This window comes from Syngnathus typhle, linkage group LG22, assembly GCF_033458585.1.
Source record: "Syngnathus typhle isolate RoL2023-S1 ecotype Sweden linkage group LG22, RoL_Styp_1.0, whole genome shotgun sequence".
Taxonomy (NCBI): Eukaryota; Metazoa; Chordata; class Actinopteri; order Syngnathiformes; family Syngnathidae; genus Syngnathus; species Syngnathus typhle.
Genome location: NC_083759.1, coordinates 8,159,601 through 8,175,728, shown reverse-complemented (window position 1 = coordinate 8,175,728; position 16,128 = coordinate 8,159,601). Strand labels below are relative to the sequence as shown.

Genomic DNA, 16,128 nt, shown 5'->3' with positions numbered 1-16,128 from the left:
TTCCGCTCCGGGGGAACTTTCACTTCCGCTTTCTTTGCGCCACTTGACGTAGTCCCCCCCCCACACACACACACACACGCGCACACACATACATTTACGACTTCGATATTTGAAAATATGAACATGAATCGTTCCAGTTTAAGTATAAGACAATAAAAGTTAAACACGGTTCTAAGAATACTCTAATGACATATTGGGTGGATTGTATGTATATTTTGTGTATTTTATTGTGACAATGTCTTTTATGTTTACATCCGGTTTCAATATGAACGCAAAATAAAAAAGATCGTGTTTGTGCATTCACATGTGAAATATTAACACGGAAAAGGACGCAAAATGTCTCTTTCTACCGCTCGTTCCTTCCTGTCGGAGGCTTGCTATGGCGAGCAAGAACTTGATGCCAATTCCGCACTCTTGGAGCTTGACAAAGGTGCCGACATACTAGCCTGCTCACGAGTTAGCATAGCTTCCAGTTCTTATTGATTGCTGTCCAGTCTTAAACCGTATGATGATGTTGTGGATTGCAGAGTTTTGGTACGTCTTGTTTTCAGTGTTCTTTTGTTCCAGGGCTGCGATCGGGAAAGCCTGGGGAGCAGTGTGAAGCTGTGGTGCTCTTCCCAAAACTCTTCATCAAGTATCCCTTTCCCATCCTCATAAACTCTGCATTTCTGAAACTTGCAGACATATTCAGACTGGGGTATGTCTGTTAAATCTGGATTACAATTTAATGACTTTCCAGCGTTCTGTAACCGTCATAAGAATAGTAAATAACATGAATGGGTGCATACTTAATATTGTTCTGCTTTAGGAACAACTTTCTTCGTCTCTGTGTTCTAAAAGTAACACAACAGAGTGAAAAACACCTGGAAAAAATCCTCAATGTGGACGAATTTGTAAAAAGGGTGTTTTCAGTTATCCATAGCAACGACCCTGTGGCCCGGGCCATTACTCTGAGGTAATCTATATTGGAATTTTGAACCGTTTCGTATACAGCACTTTGTTACAGCTACACGTATTGTTAAAGTGCTATAGAGAAAAAGTAAATAAAACCAATTAATTGCCCAGCCCTACTATATTGCCGGTATTCATTGTTCTGCACTGACATTGGAGCAATGATAGTCTACAATGTTTTTCGTTTTCATCAGGATGCTTGGCAGTTTGGCCTCCATCATCCCAGAGAGGAAGAATGCCCACCACAGTATTCGCCAGAGTCTCGACTCCCATGACAACGTGGAAGTGGAAGCTGCTATATTTGCTGCTGCCAGCTTTTCTGCACAGTCAAAGTAAGGATAGTATACAGTGTAAACATAATCTACTTTTACTACTTATAAAAATGATTTATTAGATTACACAATTCTACTCTCATATTTTACCACTGTTTTCAGAGTCTTTGCTGCTGGGATTTGCAACAAAGTCAGTGAGATGATTCAAGGTAATATTTAAAATTATTGACAATTCTTGAAACTGTTGCTAACCTCAATTCCAATAGTTTTCTTTTGACAAAAAGTAGCACCTGCACTTTGTGTCATACTCTTGTTTGAGGAGTCACATTACTTGTCTCAGATTTGGAGACCCCCGTTGACCTGAAACTGAAGCTGATTCCCATGCTGCAGCACATGCACCACGATGCTAGTTTAGCATCCAGCAGTCGAGAACTTTTACAAAACCTGGTCACCTCTTACCCTTCCACGCCCATGGTTATCGTGACCCTTCACACCTTCACCCAGCTCGCTGCCTCCTCCCTGATTGACATCCCCAAGCAGGTTTTGCCTTTTGGATAGACCATACCATTTCTGCCATAAGAGCCCCATTTAAGGTATTTTTGTATTTTGACCCTATAGTTACAACTCCTCCTTCAATACCTAAAGGATGACCCACGCAAAGCCGTTAAGAGACTGGCGATTAATGATCTAAAGCTTTTGGCGAAAAAGGCTCCACATCTTTGGATAAGGGAAAACACTCAGGTACTGGTTCAGCTACGGACCTGCTTTGACTTGAACTAATGTGAAATCAAATTACCATAATTTGGTATTGTTTAAACTTCAGCGGTTGAACCTGTTGTGTAGTTGTGGTTTGCAGTCCAAACTTCATGATAAATCTGATCAGATTCTCATTGTCACTTGCAGACCCTATGTGAGTGTGCACTGAGCAGCCCTTATGTCAGTTTGAAGCTGGGCATGTTAGCTGTGCTCTCAACCCTCTCCGAAACGATTGCAATTAAGCAGTACTTCATTCCGACAACTGGTAAAATATATATTTTTTTCTACACAATTAACCCTCGCATTTGCTTAAACACCGTTAATTAGATCATTTTGATCCAAAACAGTTTCTTCAGCGTCCGCTACCCCTCGGATCACTGACCTAGTGAAATTGGCACAGGAGTGTTGTTACCACAGCAACCTGTCTGTCGCTGCCCATGGGATCATTGTGCTCTCAAATATTGTAATTTCCTGTCCAGAAAAAGGTATGTTGACATATGATTTATTGACACTTCTTGTACCAGCTTCTTACAAGTTATTACTTCTCATTACACTGACTTGTATTTGTCTATGTGTGTATATCCTCAGATATTGCCCATCTGGAACAGGATACAATATTAGGTTTGGAGTCCCTGCTGATGCTTTGCAGTCAAGACGACAGTCCCAGTGTCCAGGCTACGCTTAAAGTAAGGCAACAGGAAAATAACAAACTGCTTCCTGCCTTCCCTAAACTCGGTCGACTAATGCCTAATAGAGGTCTCATGAAGAATGTTCTAAATAGCATCTAGTTTGCTTACAATTTTCCTAATCTATGATGTTAGACCACCCTCACCTCATTGGTCAAGCTGCTGAAGAGTCGCCCTCACCTCAGCCAGTCCGCTGTGGAATTCCTGCTCGGTCAACTCCATTTGTCTTGTGACTCCTCTCGCGTTCTCATGTGCCACACTTTGTCCGCAATTGCCACCCATCTCCCGGTGCTGGGAGACAGCATGCTTGGAGATCTGGTGGACCTCTACCGCGTGGCCAGTCACTCGTCCACCAACAAACAGCAAGAGCTCCTGGTGAGAAAAGTGCACACATTTCAATGTAGTTTTCATTTGTACTGACATGTCAACCAAAACAGGCTACTCTGCTGTATAGATGGCACATTGATCTTCTATCCCTCATTCTTTCAATCTTCTATGATCTCATTTAGGTTTCTTTGGCGACTGTGATTTTTGTTGCCAGCCAGTCATCGCTATCAGCAGAAGTAAAGACTGTCATCAAGCAGCAGTTTGACAATGTCGCCAATGGCTGGACTGTGTACCGGATCGCACGGCAGGCTTCTCGCATGGTAGTCATCACATCTTATTGATGTCCTAGCAAACGTAGCAATGTTTTTTTTCTTTTTGACATAAGGGCAGTTTAGTCTAAAGACACAGAGGAGGCGCTGTAAGAGTGTCTCGATGTCACTGATGGGTTCCACTACAAAATAAAATAGACTTTAAATTGCATGTAAACCTATAAAGAGAATTGTAGTCTTCACTACTGAGTGCAATGCAACTTTTTACTGCTACATAGAGCTTTGCGTGGTCGCATGAAAGTGTTCTCCTGAATCCGCAGGGGTGCCACGAGCTCTCCAGCGAGCTGTACCAGAGCCTGCGAACGCGCGTGGCATCAGAGCACTTTTACTTCTGGCTCAACAGCCTCAAGGAATTTTCCCAGGCCGAGCAGTGCTTGACACACATGAAGGACGGAGACTACAGCGAAGCCATGAGCGCCATTGCCGAGGCCCTGCGCTCCTACCAAAAGGGCATCGCCTCCCTCACAGTCAGTAAACCGCCAGACATCTGGCTGCCATTCCACATTTATTACAAGTCCATCACCGGTGACCGATGCTCCTAGCCAATGATCCTCTTGATAGTCTTGCCGTTGGATCGCATCCCGCGCAGCCTGTTAGTGGATTCTTGCGCATAATACTTGCCTATATCTTGTCAATTCATCTCAAGGCGTGCCTGACTGCTGTGTTAATGTCAGGTTCTGCGATTAATCCTCTCCTCCAGGCAGCCAGCACTCCTCTAAATCCACTTACGTTCCAGTGTGAGTTCATTAAGCTGCGCATCGACAACCTGCAAGCACTCTCCCAGCTCATTTGCACCTGCAACAGCCTCAAGACAAGCCCTCCCCCGGCCGTCGCCACCTCCCTTGCCCTAAGCACGGGCCACGACCTGCAGAGTTGCGGCCGCATCTCTCTACAGGTAAAGAATTGCACCCATCTGTTTTCCTCATTAGCTTCTCTTACACTGGTAAACAGAAAAGATGATGGCTGGTTAAGTGCTAAAATTAAAAACCAAGATGGAATTGCCTATCTGTCTGTTTCATAAATCTGAGTCCCTGTACATTTACGGTTTTCAGATGAAATTATGCATGGACGAGTTCAAAAGTCTTGCCGCCTGCTACGCCGACTTACATCAGTCATCGTTTGACGCAGACTGCGCCACCCTCCGAAATGTGGAGCTGTATCCTACTACTAGAAATGCATTGATACCAGGATTGTGCTTTCTGCCATTTTGTGTTTCTGAACAATATTTGATTAAGATGGAAACACATTTTCATCAGAATTGTGAGACCGTACTCAGATGTGTTTGTACTTACGTATACTGTGTCTGTGGGAAAATTGGTATCGGTGCATCACTTTTCAACCCTGGTCTCCAAACCTTCTGCAGCAATATTTTTTTATTTTTCTTAACTGCCTGGTAAGACAACAACAAAGCTGTCTACTCGTCTCTCACGTGATCGAGGCTCTGATATTGGACCCACAGGCTGCCAGGTAAGCCCCGTTTGCAAAAGTAATTTATACAGTCGGAATACATTTTTAATAGAATTTACTCCGGATTCCATAGCGGCACATTACCAACAGCTGTTTAGTCAAAACATCTTTTGCTTTCATTTTTTTTCTCTGACCGCCACTGCCCTGACATTTGGGAACATTAGTAATTTCCATGTGGTGCCTTGTTGGAGACGCATCCGTGAAATGTCAACTTAGTTTATATGCATGCTAATGAGGTTCCGGTGCACTGGTTCTATCTTCAGTGTTGCATAGATATACTAAAAACGTTGCTGAAAACTAGACAAGAACTGATCACTTTGTTCTCTGTGTATGCGTGCGTGTATGTGTGTAGTTACCAGGAGTATGGCCCCCTTGGCTCCGTTCAGTCAGAGAGTGAATATGAGAGACGGCTGATGTCAGTCTTTACCCACGTGCTTGAGGAAGTGGAGACGCTAAACAAGAAGCATCCACCTGTGTCATACCTGGTAAAAAAAATACTTTATGCAGGTTACAGGACATATCTAACTACTATGTTTTCTTCAGCATACAGGTTGTCTTTGTGATGCCATCATAGCACTGCTGAAGGTGCCACTGTCTTTCCAGAGGTACTTCTTTCAAAAGCTTCAATCGACCAGTATCAAGGTAAAATGTTTTTGCCAGTAGACTATAAAACATAAGTCATTGATAGACTGAGCCTTACTGCTGTACACTCTCACGGCTGACGCACGTCTTATCGTATTTCTCCAGCTTGCCCTCTCGCCGTCCCCACGAACACCAAACGAGCCTATCTCGGTGCAGAACAACCAGCAGCTGACTCTCAAGGTCGAGGGGGTGGTTCAACATGGTTCCAGCCCAGGACTTTTCAGGAAGATCCAGTCGGTGTGTCTCAATGTCACATCAACTCTTCAGAGCAAGGGACCGGGAGCAGACTACAAGGTTTTTTCCTGGTCATATGTCTAAAATCTTGCTTAAAATATGCTGATTCATTTTCACTTGTCTTTTTGTTATAATGAGATTAAGATGAGAAAGGAAGGAACAGGTTGCATGTGTTTATTGTTTTGATACTTTTCAGATACCTCTGGACAGTACAACCAATGAGATCGAGCAACGAGTACAACCCCACAACGACTACTTCAGCACGCAGTTCCTGCTCAATTTTTCCATCCTGGGCACTCATGCTGTCACTGTGGAAGCTTCTGTGGTGGACGAAAGCGGCATCGAGTGGAAGACCGGACCCAAGACGACTATGTCGGTGAAGTCAATGGAGGATCCCTACTCCCAGCAGCTACGCCACCAAATGCAACAAAACGCAGCTCAGCCTGCTCCTCAGAGGAGCGCGTACAGTCGCTTTTAGTCATTGTTTTAGAAATAGCTGCTCAGTTGTCTGTATGTACACATTTGTTACAGTGATAAAATGCTACATTTAATTTCATTTAATTGTTTTGAACGCTGTCAAGGGCTCTATAACTGAATGCCACACAGTATTCTATCTACACAGTATGCATCGCAGGTGAAGATTTGCGGCATAAAAGTCAGTAAACAGCTCATGCAAAATCGCTCGGACATTCATGACCCTTTCTTAATCCACAAATACTGTATATCATGCTGTAATCTCGAGGACATTTTAGTAATGGATGCCCTTGGATTACAGAGTTGTTTTTCACAAAAAAGACCATCAGGGGGCAGACTACCAGTAATGATCACGTAAATCGTAAATGGACTGCAGTTATATAAGCGCTTTATCTACACCGTGTGGTGCCAAAAGCTTTTATTAACTAATTTCAAACAACATTGCGATTTCATTAGTTGTCTGACTCTGTTGTAATTGTGTGCATTATAGTTGACGCAAATGAAATAAATTTTCTTTTCCACGATTAAAAGCTAAGCATGTACTTGCTTTTCGACATTAAACTCACGCCCTTTCTCAGGATGTAGCGAGGATCGATTTCCTAACAAGATAATAAAACCATCATCATTTGACAACAGAGTTTGCGCTCTTCGGGGATGAGGAGACCGCTACCAGGTGAGCCCAAGTGAAAGATGAAAATGCTTGACTTCCACTTTGAAATTTCATAATAAAGGATAACCTTTTGTAAATAATGTTGAACGTAAGCGTGGCATATGGTATGACAAATTATTATTTTTGAATCATTAGTTTAAATTCTAGGGTTTAAAAAAAAAAGTGTATTTCAACGTGTGTTTATAATTGTTTGTTCTTAAAATGTTTATTGTGAACGGATATGACTCTTTTCCGCCGTCATCTACATGTACACTGTGCAACTCACTGCCGTGTGAATCTCGACTTAAAGCAGATAGATAACGGGTCCTGGCAGCCTGCAAGAGAAACATCGCCGTTGAGCCCATTTGACTGTTATATGTCTTTACAATTGAACGCTTGTCGCGTCTGCGCCGACGCCCGATTCTTCTATTGTGTGTGGAAGACAGGATCTCGATAGAGATCTTAAATCAGACGACCATGATGGTGATGATGCATCCGTGGAATTATCAGCCCGGTGTCTGACTGCGATGGAGCCGACCGCGCTCAAGTGGAGCTCCTTGCTAGCTAGCTAGCTAGCTGGCTAACGGTGCCCGCCGGGATTCACTCGACCCCCCGAGCAGCCCTGGATAACGTCGCCTCGATGGCTGTGATTGCTGTTTGTTCCGACTACATCAGACCAAATTGAACGGTGTCCCTCGTTTTGACCAAAACATGGATCATATCTGCTGGAAAATGTGTTAACTTATTGGTTTAGGTTTTTTCTCCACATGACGGCGTTCTCTTTTTCTCAACACACTCTCTTTTTGCTACATCTTTAATGCTCTTTGGATGCCTCTGTGACATTACTTCGGTAAGTAACGACCTACTTCGTCAAGTCTAAATCAGGGTCTGACTATATCCTGGAAGTGCAGTTGCACTATTGCGCATTGGCTCAGCCGTTGCGCTCCCACTTAATGTCCAGTCAAATATCTGCGCTTTCTTTTGAATGTGTATGTTATGTACGCGTTTACACGCGCTGGTTTCTTTCTGCTATCATTCCTCCTCTTTGCTAGCACAGCCCACACTGCTAGCTAGCTTGTCATGAAGTCCTTTTATGGTCCAATCTTTTCACGCATCATAGTGGCGCCAAGGCAACTTGCTTGAAGACACACAGACTTAAATTATTCTCATTTATGACGGTCACTTCACTACTTTATCTGTATTTCTACTGAAACTTTCCCATTTCTAATGGGCAAGTTTACAAAATTACTAAAAGTAGAAATAATACAAAAGAACAAAAGAAGGTTATGACGTCAACTTATCACGTTTTTTAATTGACCAGACTACAAGTCAATAATTTTGAACAAAGATGTCAAAATGCCAGGGCCTATTTTGCATGATTGTTTTGTGTATGTGCGAGTCTAGCCCTGCATAGAAGTTTTGCAAAATTATTTAAATTCTAAATATGAACATGCAGCAACAAATGCTGAAAATATATAGAGGCATTGTAGTTTTTACTAAATGTAAAAGAACAAGTCATTTTTCAACACTTTAGATTGGTCAGTAATGCCTAAACAAACATGACAAGTCCAAATGGGGACTTACCAATTGGATACATTTTTGTGAAATTGTCAAATTAACCAAATTTAAACAGGAATTTGTCATGCATTTATTCCAGACGGTGTGGATCACGATGGCCCAGCTGTTGGACAGGGCCGGCAAACTTGGCTGGACTCTTCTGAAGGCTGTGTCCCGTTTTGTGTTTATGTTCATTAACAACTGTGTCGCCATCCCGTCCTACTGCCTGTACCTGCTGGTGCTGCAGCCCTTGAGAATATGGCACAGCTCCACGTTCTGGCACCTCGAGGGCGTCATGTTTAAATGGCTGCTGGCCATGGTGTCGTCGTGGGGCTGGATCGCAGGCTATACAGGTAACATTCTTTTGAACACATAATTTTGAACTGTCACGTAACTCACAAAAACTATAGGGATGTTTGATACCACTTTTTTCCAGACTGTACTCAATCATTCAGTAGTCACCGATACAGATATTGATCCCACTCGTACTGTCTGTTCATATGTGATTCTTGCATTTTTCTTACTTCTACATGAACATTTAATAACAAAAGCACTACTTGAGGCACTAGAAGCCATAGGAAGTCTCTTAATTGTTACTCTAACCAACAATGAAAGTAATTGCTGTGTAATATGAGAGTGGGGGGGGAAAAATCACCAAGGTCCGTTTGTATTATTTCTGACAACTACTGGGTTGAATCTCGCAAGTGATTCATGCAGTCAATGGTTTGGTTGCACGGGGGCTGCGACTGAAATGCTTACTAATTGTAAGTGGCGTTCATAGCGAGTAACAAGGTGTACTGATAATGCAATAATGCATTTGTCAGCCTACCTGGTATTCTGTTTTGCAACATTTGCATACCTACAGATTGTCAAACTGAGGAGGGTCGCAGTCTACACTATGGTTGTAACACAGTCATGGTAAGTGATTGGATGACTGCGACATTTGATCATTAAAAACATGGTTGAGTTTGTTTGCGATGAGTTCATGATGCCACATTTGCAAAAGGAGCAGCCCCAGAGGTAAACATTGCTCACACCCTGTGAGCAATGTTGTAAGAGAAGTGGATGCTCTCGAGGTTTGTTGGGTAAGAATGGATTTGAAATTGAGTTTTGTGGCCCTTGCTGTCTTCCACGAACGGGGCCCAATCAACGAGGATCAAGCACTTGGCCTGGCAAAAATTTGCATGTGAAAAATAAACGTGAACCGCTCGTCATTTGTTAATGCCAATGTGCAGTCATGCAGCACCCACGCGCGTGTTGTTGGTTACTTGGCACAGACCTATTTTGTGGGCACAGGCAGACCGTACTTGATTGACGTGGTCCTCATTATACAGTGTTTGCTGCACCTGTTTATTAATATGGTATTATATCATCAACTGCGGATAGCCCTCCTATTTCGTCCAAGTTACCTGTATTATCGTTTTGTCAGGCCTTTGTAGAGGGGAATATTGGAGCCAAAAAATAATACCTATGATTGAAGTCCAAATATAAGTCGGTGTGTCTGAATGTTTCATGTAACTGAATAAAAACGTGTTAATTGGGGCAGGGGTCACATTACCAAGTCATATGGCCGCAGCACTGCTTTAATCAGGGCAGAAAACATATCTCACCCAATTTAATTAAGTCTTTCATAGAATATCTCAGGCACCGTTAGAATAATGAACATAAAACGATCCTCTAATTACTCTGCATGTATGTTTCTGTTTTATTTAGAAAATGTGTATTTATGTAGAAAGATTTATGTCGCTCGCGAGGCTCCACAGATGTGAATATCATTGACAACTTGGCCCTTAATCTGTAGCTTGCCGGTCGAGTCGCAACGGGGGTGAGGAGAGATTAATTAAGAGGGTCAGTGGCCAAATTTTCCTCTGCCTCGAGAGAAGGAGGAGCGCTTGCACGGGTGGCTTTCATTGAGTGCCCGTAGCATGGTTGTCACCCTGCTATGCTAACTGTCGTCTCTCAAAGACGATTTCCCTAATGTATTTCTATCTGACAGATGACCCATCTCTGTGATATCGTTAATGCTAGTCTCCGGCGCCAATGGGGACATGGGCGAGCAGGAGAGCGTGCTCCTTCTGAAATTACATTGCCTTCAGGGCGTGCACACACACGCAGTGTCGCAGATGTGTCATGTTTTCTTCAAGTGACATCTCAAAACTATTTTCTCAGGAGAATTGTTTTGAGATGCAAAAGGCGAACTCTACTGCAACAATTACATCACACAACCTGAGCTGACCCTCCCATGACTGTGGGGATTCCCTGCACATGACAGAAGCTCAGCTGAATCTTTTCACCCTCGGGCTTGTAGCAGATCTCCATGGTTTTCGGTTTATATACTGAGCTGCTCAAGTGTACTTTCAATTGCTAATGGTTCCGCGTGTTCTCCGGGAGAACTATTGTTTCCGACCCTCGTCAAACATAAGCCACATTTCCCCTTTTTGTTGAAGCTCTTGTATGTGCTGTCAACAATCACACTGGCAATTGGCTTGTAAAATAGCACGTATGCTCTGAATAGATCCTCAACAATGTAAATCAGGACACAAGGACCAAAGACCACTTTAGATTTACTCAATCAAGTGTTAGTTCATGCTGGTTATTGTCATGCCGAAAGAGCTTTGTCTGCCTCAAGGAAACACAGTTCCAAGTTAGTAATGGTTATGTATTATTCTCTTGGTAGCCAGGTGCTCATGTGCAGCATGCCATTTGGCCTGCGGGAAAAAAAAGCTTGCGGCTATATTTTTCTCTATTATTTTTAGCACTTTGACAACAAAAGGCAGTGCTGCTGGTTCTGTACTTTGCTTTTCTGATCAAGTCTTACTAATCGATTGTTGACACGGCGTTTTGCATATGAGAATTGTTTAATCTATGACAACTAACAAATCTACTATGTACACACGAAATCCCTGTTGTAATAGTTTCAATTGATTAGAAAAACATATTCCAACGACTTAATCAACTCATCAAGGTTAATATGGAGCTGTAGTTATTTGTCATTTTCTTATTCCAATTCTAGCCTACGCTTGCTTGCAGTCCATGTGGCCCATATAAAGAATGCGAGCTGAAGTCTTTGTATCTCATTTGCTTTGTAGTCACCGAGTGGGGCGATGATGTGCGGCCCATTTCTGAAGATGAAGCCATGGTCATTGTCAACCATCAATCCACGGGAGATGTATGCACCCTTATGATGTGCCTGCAAGACAAGGGCATGGTAAGACTACAGACATTGTGTGCAACCTGTATGATTATAATGTTGGCCTCAAATGAAGTGGCTTCAGAAGGTGTTTGAAATTATTCTGAAAATAGAATTGAGAGTCACATTACAGTGCCTTGTGAAAGTATTCGGCCCCCTTGAACCTTTCAACATTTCGCCACATTTCAGGCTTCAAACATAAAGATATAAAATTTTATAATTTAAACTTTTTTAACAAATAAAAAACTGAAAAGTGGGGCATGCAATATTATTCGGCCCCTTTACTTTCAGTGCAGCAAACTCACTCCAGAAGTTCAGTGAGGATCTTTGAATAATGTCCTAAATGACTGATGATAAATAGAATGCACCTGTGTGTAATCAAGTCTCCGTATAAATGCACCTGCTCTTTGACAGTCTCAGGGTTCTGTTTAAAGCGCAGAGAGAACCATGAAGACAAAGGAACACACCAGGCAGGTCCGAGATACTGTTGTGGAGAAGTTTAAAGCCGGATTTGGATACAAAAAGATTTCCCAAGCTTTAAACATCTCAAGGAGCACTGTGCAAGCAATTATATTGAAATGGAAGGAGTATCAGACCACTGCAAATCTACCAAGACCCGGCCGTCCCTCCAAACTTTCCTCTCAAACAAGGAGAAGATTGATCAGAGATGCAGCCAAGAGGCCCATGATCACTCTGGATGAACTGCAGATAACTACAGCTGAGGTGGGAGAGTCTGTCCATAGGACAACAATCAGTCGTGCACTGCACAAATCTGGCCTTTATGGAAGAGTGGCAAGAAGAAAGCCATTTCTCAAAGATATCCATAAAAAGTCTCGTTTAAAGTTTGCCATGCGACCTGGGAGACACCAAACATGTGGAAGAAGGTGCTCTGGTCAGATGAAACCATAATCAAAGTTTTTGGGCACAATGCAAAACGATATGTTTGGCGTAAAAGCAACACAGCTCATCACCCTGAACACACCATCTCCACTGTCAAACATGGTGGTGGCAGCATCATCGTTTGGGCCTGCTTTTCTTCACCAGGGACAGGGAAGATGGCTAAAATTGATGGAAAGATGGATGGAGCCAAATACAGGACCATTCTGGAAGAAAACCTGTTGGAGTCTGCAAGACCTGAGACTGGGACGGAGATTTATCTTCCAACAGGACAATGATCCAAAACATAAAGCCAAATCTACAATGGAATGGTTCACAAATAGACGTATCCAGGTGTTAGAATGGCCAAGTCAAAGTCCAGACCTGAATCCAATCGAGAATCTGTGGAAAGAGCTGAAGACTGCTGTTCACAAACGCTCTCCATCCAACCTCACTGAGCTCGAGCTGTTTTGCAAGGAAGAATGGGCAGGAATTCCAGTCTCTCGATGTGCAAAACTCATAGAGACATCCCCAAGCGACTTGCAGCTGTAATTGCAGCAAAAGGTGGCGCTACAAAGTATTAGCGCAAGGGGGCCGAATAATAATGCACGCCCCACTTTTCAGTTTTTTATTTGTTAAAAAGGTTTAAATTATCCAATCAATTTCGTTCCACTTCACGATTGTGTCTCACTTGTTGTTGATTCTTGCCAAAAAAATAAAATTTGATATCTTTGTTTGAAGCCTGAAGGTTCAAGGGGGCCGAATACTTTCGCACGGCACTGTAACTAGGGCCTACAATGCGGCCACTCACCTTTCCAATAGGTTCATTTTCCCCCTCTCCAAACTCTGGCTACACATGGCCAAAACTCAGGAAAACAAAATAGCCTTGAGATGAGGCCACATCCCTCAGAACGGCTTTGACCTTAAATGGCAATACTGTATGAAGCCTAGTTACACAATGTGTTTTTCTAACAGCATTGTTTTCTCAGGGGTGTACCTCTAATGCAGGGGTCACCAACTCCGGTCCTCAAGGGCGCCAATCCAGCCTGTTTTAGGTGCAGCCTTACAACAACACACCTGATTCAAATGATCAGCTCATCAGCAAGCTCTATAAAGGCTGATAGCGATCCTGATTATTTGAATCAAGTGTGTTGCAGGGGGATACATCTAAAACAGACTGGATTGGCGCCCTTGAGGACCGGAGTTGGTGACCCCTGCTCTAATGGGTTGCCTGTTTTTCTGAATGGCAGCAGAAATGCAAACAAAAGGTTTTTAAACACTGGCTGATAATGCAGGAGAAAAATATTACCGTTTTTTTTCGTGTATAGTGCGCAAAATTTACCTAATTTATTGTCCTAAAATCTGGGGTGCGTATTATACATGGGTAAAAAGAAAAAAAGTTTTTTTTTTTTTTTTTTTTAATTTTTTTTTTTTTTTATAAAGAAAGTCATGGTACAACACTTTGCCTTGTTCCTTTCGTCTCTGCTGTTCACTTCAAACACGCTCCATGCGACCGCAATGCTCTCGTATCAGACGCTTGCTCGATCACCTGCTCGTTTGCTGTCCCGTGCGCGCACGGAGCGCGGTGGTGCGTTTACGGGCAGTCGGAGAAATCAACGCCAACAAAAAAAATTACATCCAGCCTAGTTAAGACCATACCAAAGACTATAAAAATGGGACCCATTGCCTCCCTGCGTGTGTGACGATCATTGGGACTTAAAAAAAAAAAAAAAAATTAAAATTTAATTTTTTTTAAAAAAAAAATTCATAAAAATTGGGTGCGTATTATACATGGGTACAAGCTTTTTTCTGACTAAGTGTGTTGGCCAGGATGGCTGAATGCGATGCGCGATTGACAACAAACAAGAAGAAAGGTGAGTTTTATTTCGGGGGAGATTTGTCATGTCTCGTCCCCAGTTTTGCTATGTGTCTAGGTTGCCATAGTTTCTGTTCGCGTCGCCCCTCTCTTCCTTTGTCACCTCAATCGATGTAACGTGTTTTGTATTTAAGTCCTGTCTGCCCCTCGCTCACCGTTGGATCATTGCATGTGTTACTGTCATTCTGTTCCTGTCTTTGGTAATGTCACCCTGTCTTTTTGTTCCACGACTTTGTCGGTCAGTCCTGTTGTTGGTTTTGTTGTACCATGACTTTCTTTAAAAAAAAAAAAAATTAAAAAAAAAAAAAAATTAAATTTTTTTTTCTTTGTACCCATGTATAATACGCACCCCAGATTTTAGGACAATAAATTAGGTAAATTTCGCGCACTATACACGGAAAAAAACGGTACCATATTTGTCGGACTATAAGTCGCGTTTATTTTCATAGTTTGGGTGGGAGAGCGACTTGCATTGAGGAGCAACTTATATGTGAATTTCTTAATAAATTAAAAAAAAAAAAGTGGAGCCGCGATGTAGCAAGGGATTACTGTAATTTGAATTTGAAGTAACGTCAGCAGCGCGGCGCGGCGGTTGTTTACATAAAGGACAAAGATTTGATCACGGGATGACGAAGATGACGAAGGGCCCCACGTACTAACGGCATCATTACCGGCAAGTAAACTGTCACGATTAAACTTTGTTTATAAGTGACACAGAGGACGAAGAGTTTGAAGGTTTTAAGGATTTGGAGTGACACAGAAGGTTTGAAAAACTATCATGGCTTTTACGTACGCCCAGTCCTACTCTACGGAGCTCTCTTTCACCTCCATGGATGGAAGTCGGGGGCCGGCGCTCGGCCGGGTGGCTGCCTGGGGACGGTGGATGGGGCTCGGACATGGCTTCTACGCACGCCCGGGCCTACTCTACGGAGCTCTCTTTCACCTCCGTGGATGGAAGTCGAGGGCCGGTGCTCGGCCGGGTGGCTGCCCGGGGATGGTGGATGGGGCTCAGACATGGCTTTTACGGACGCCCGGTCCTATTCTATGGAGCTCTCTTCCACCTCCGTGGCTGGAAGTGCCACCTCTCCGGGGATGGAAGTACACGCCGCCACACGCCTGGTGCTTGGGTCCTTGTACTTTGTTAACGCTACAATATAGTTATACACTAGATCTGTGGAATAACGACGAGGCTGACGTCAGGGCGCTTGCGCAGCGTTGTTGACAAAGGACGAGGAATTTGATCGATGGATTTAATGATTTGACTTAGACTTAGACTTAGACAGACTTTATTGTCATTTTGTAAACACTCAGTGCACACAAAACGAAATTACGTTGCATACGGCCCTCAACAAAGGAATGACATTTCGGCTGGATAAAAGTGACATTTCTATATAAATATGAAATAAGATAAATATATATATAAGTGCAGCAATGAAGGAAACAAAAACAGTATTTACAAAGTGCGCAGGGGAATGCTAGGCTGACTGTTCAACAGTCTGACGACAGTAGGGAAAAAACTATTGCAGAACCTGGTAGACCTGCAGCGGATGCTGCGAAACCTCTTCCCAGAGGGTAGCAGGGAGAACAGTCCTTGGTGGGGGTGTGATGGGTCACTAATAATATTTCGGGCTCGGGACACGCAGCGCTGGGATGACAAGTCCTGAATGGAGGGAAGAGGAGCCCCGATGATCCTCTCTGCTGTCCTCACCACTCTCCTTACGTTCTTCCAATCAGAGGCGCTGCAACCCCCACACCACACCGAGAGACAGCTCGTCAGAATGCTCTCTATGGTGCTTCGGTAGAACGTCCTCATGATGGGTAGGTAGGCTCTCCTCATCCTCC

General features: G+C 43.2%; 2 protein-coding genes across 5 annotated transcripts in view; both read left to right on the top strand.

The window, feature by feature from the left end:
• The first annotated feature begins 79 nt into the window (after positions 1-79).
• ints7 (integrator complex subunit 7) lies at positions 80-6,344 on the top strand. Its single transcript, XM_061270657.1, has 20 exons — positions 80-430; positions 568-697; positions 809-955; positions 1,146-1,283; positions 1,386-1,432; positions 1,564-1,763; positions 1,842-1,964; positions 2,127-2,244; positions 2,327-2,464; positions 2,568-2,665; positions 2,801-3,040; positions 3,175-3,312; positions 3,582-3,788; positions 4,022-4,216; positions 4,374-4,477; positions 4,720-4,788; positions 5,141-5,273; positions 5,332-5,430; positions 5,536-5,724; positions 5,861-6,344. The coding sequence occupies exons 1-20, from the start codon at positions 337-339 to the stop codon at positions 6,140-6,142; spliced, it is 2,889 nt and encodes a 962-aa protein (XP_061126641.1). The 5' UTR covers positions 80-336; the 3' UTR covers positions 6,143-6,344.
• A 693-nt stretch (positions 6,345-7,037) lies between these two features.
• The window catches only part of lpgat1 (lysophosphatidylglycerol acyltransferase 1), a 31,114-nt gene continuing 22,023 nt past the window's right edge, over positions 7,038-16,128 (top strand). For 2 of the 4 annotated variants that reach the window (XM_061270664.1, XM_061270662.1), the window contains exons 1-3: positions 7,039-7,637; positions 8,445-8,697; positions 11,434-11,552. In XM_061270664.1, coding sequence (XP_061126648.1) covers positions 7,605-7,637; positions 8,445-8,697; positions 11,434-11,552 — 405 coding nt within the window. In that variant the 5' untranslated portion in view covers positions 7,039-7,604. Of the gene's footprint in view, positions 7,638-8,444; positions 8,698-11,433; positions 11,553-16,020; positions 16,105-16,128 lie in introns of those variants that run through there. The other 2 variants (XM_061270661.1, XM_061270665.1) reach the window with 2 other exon arrangements.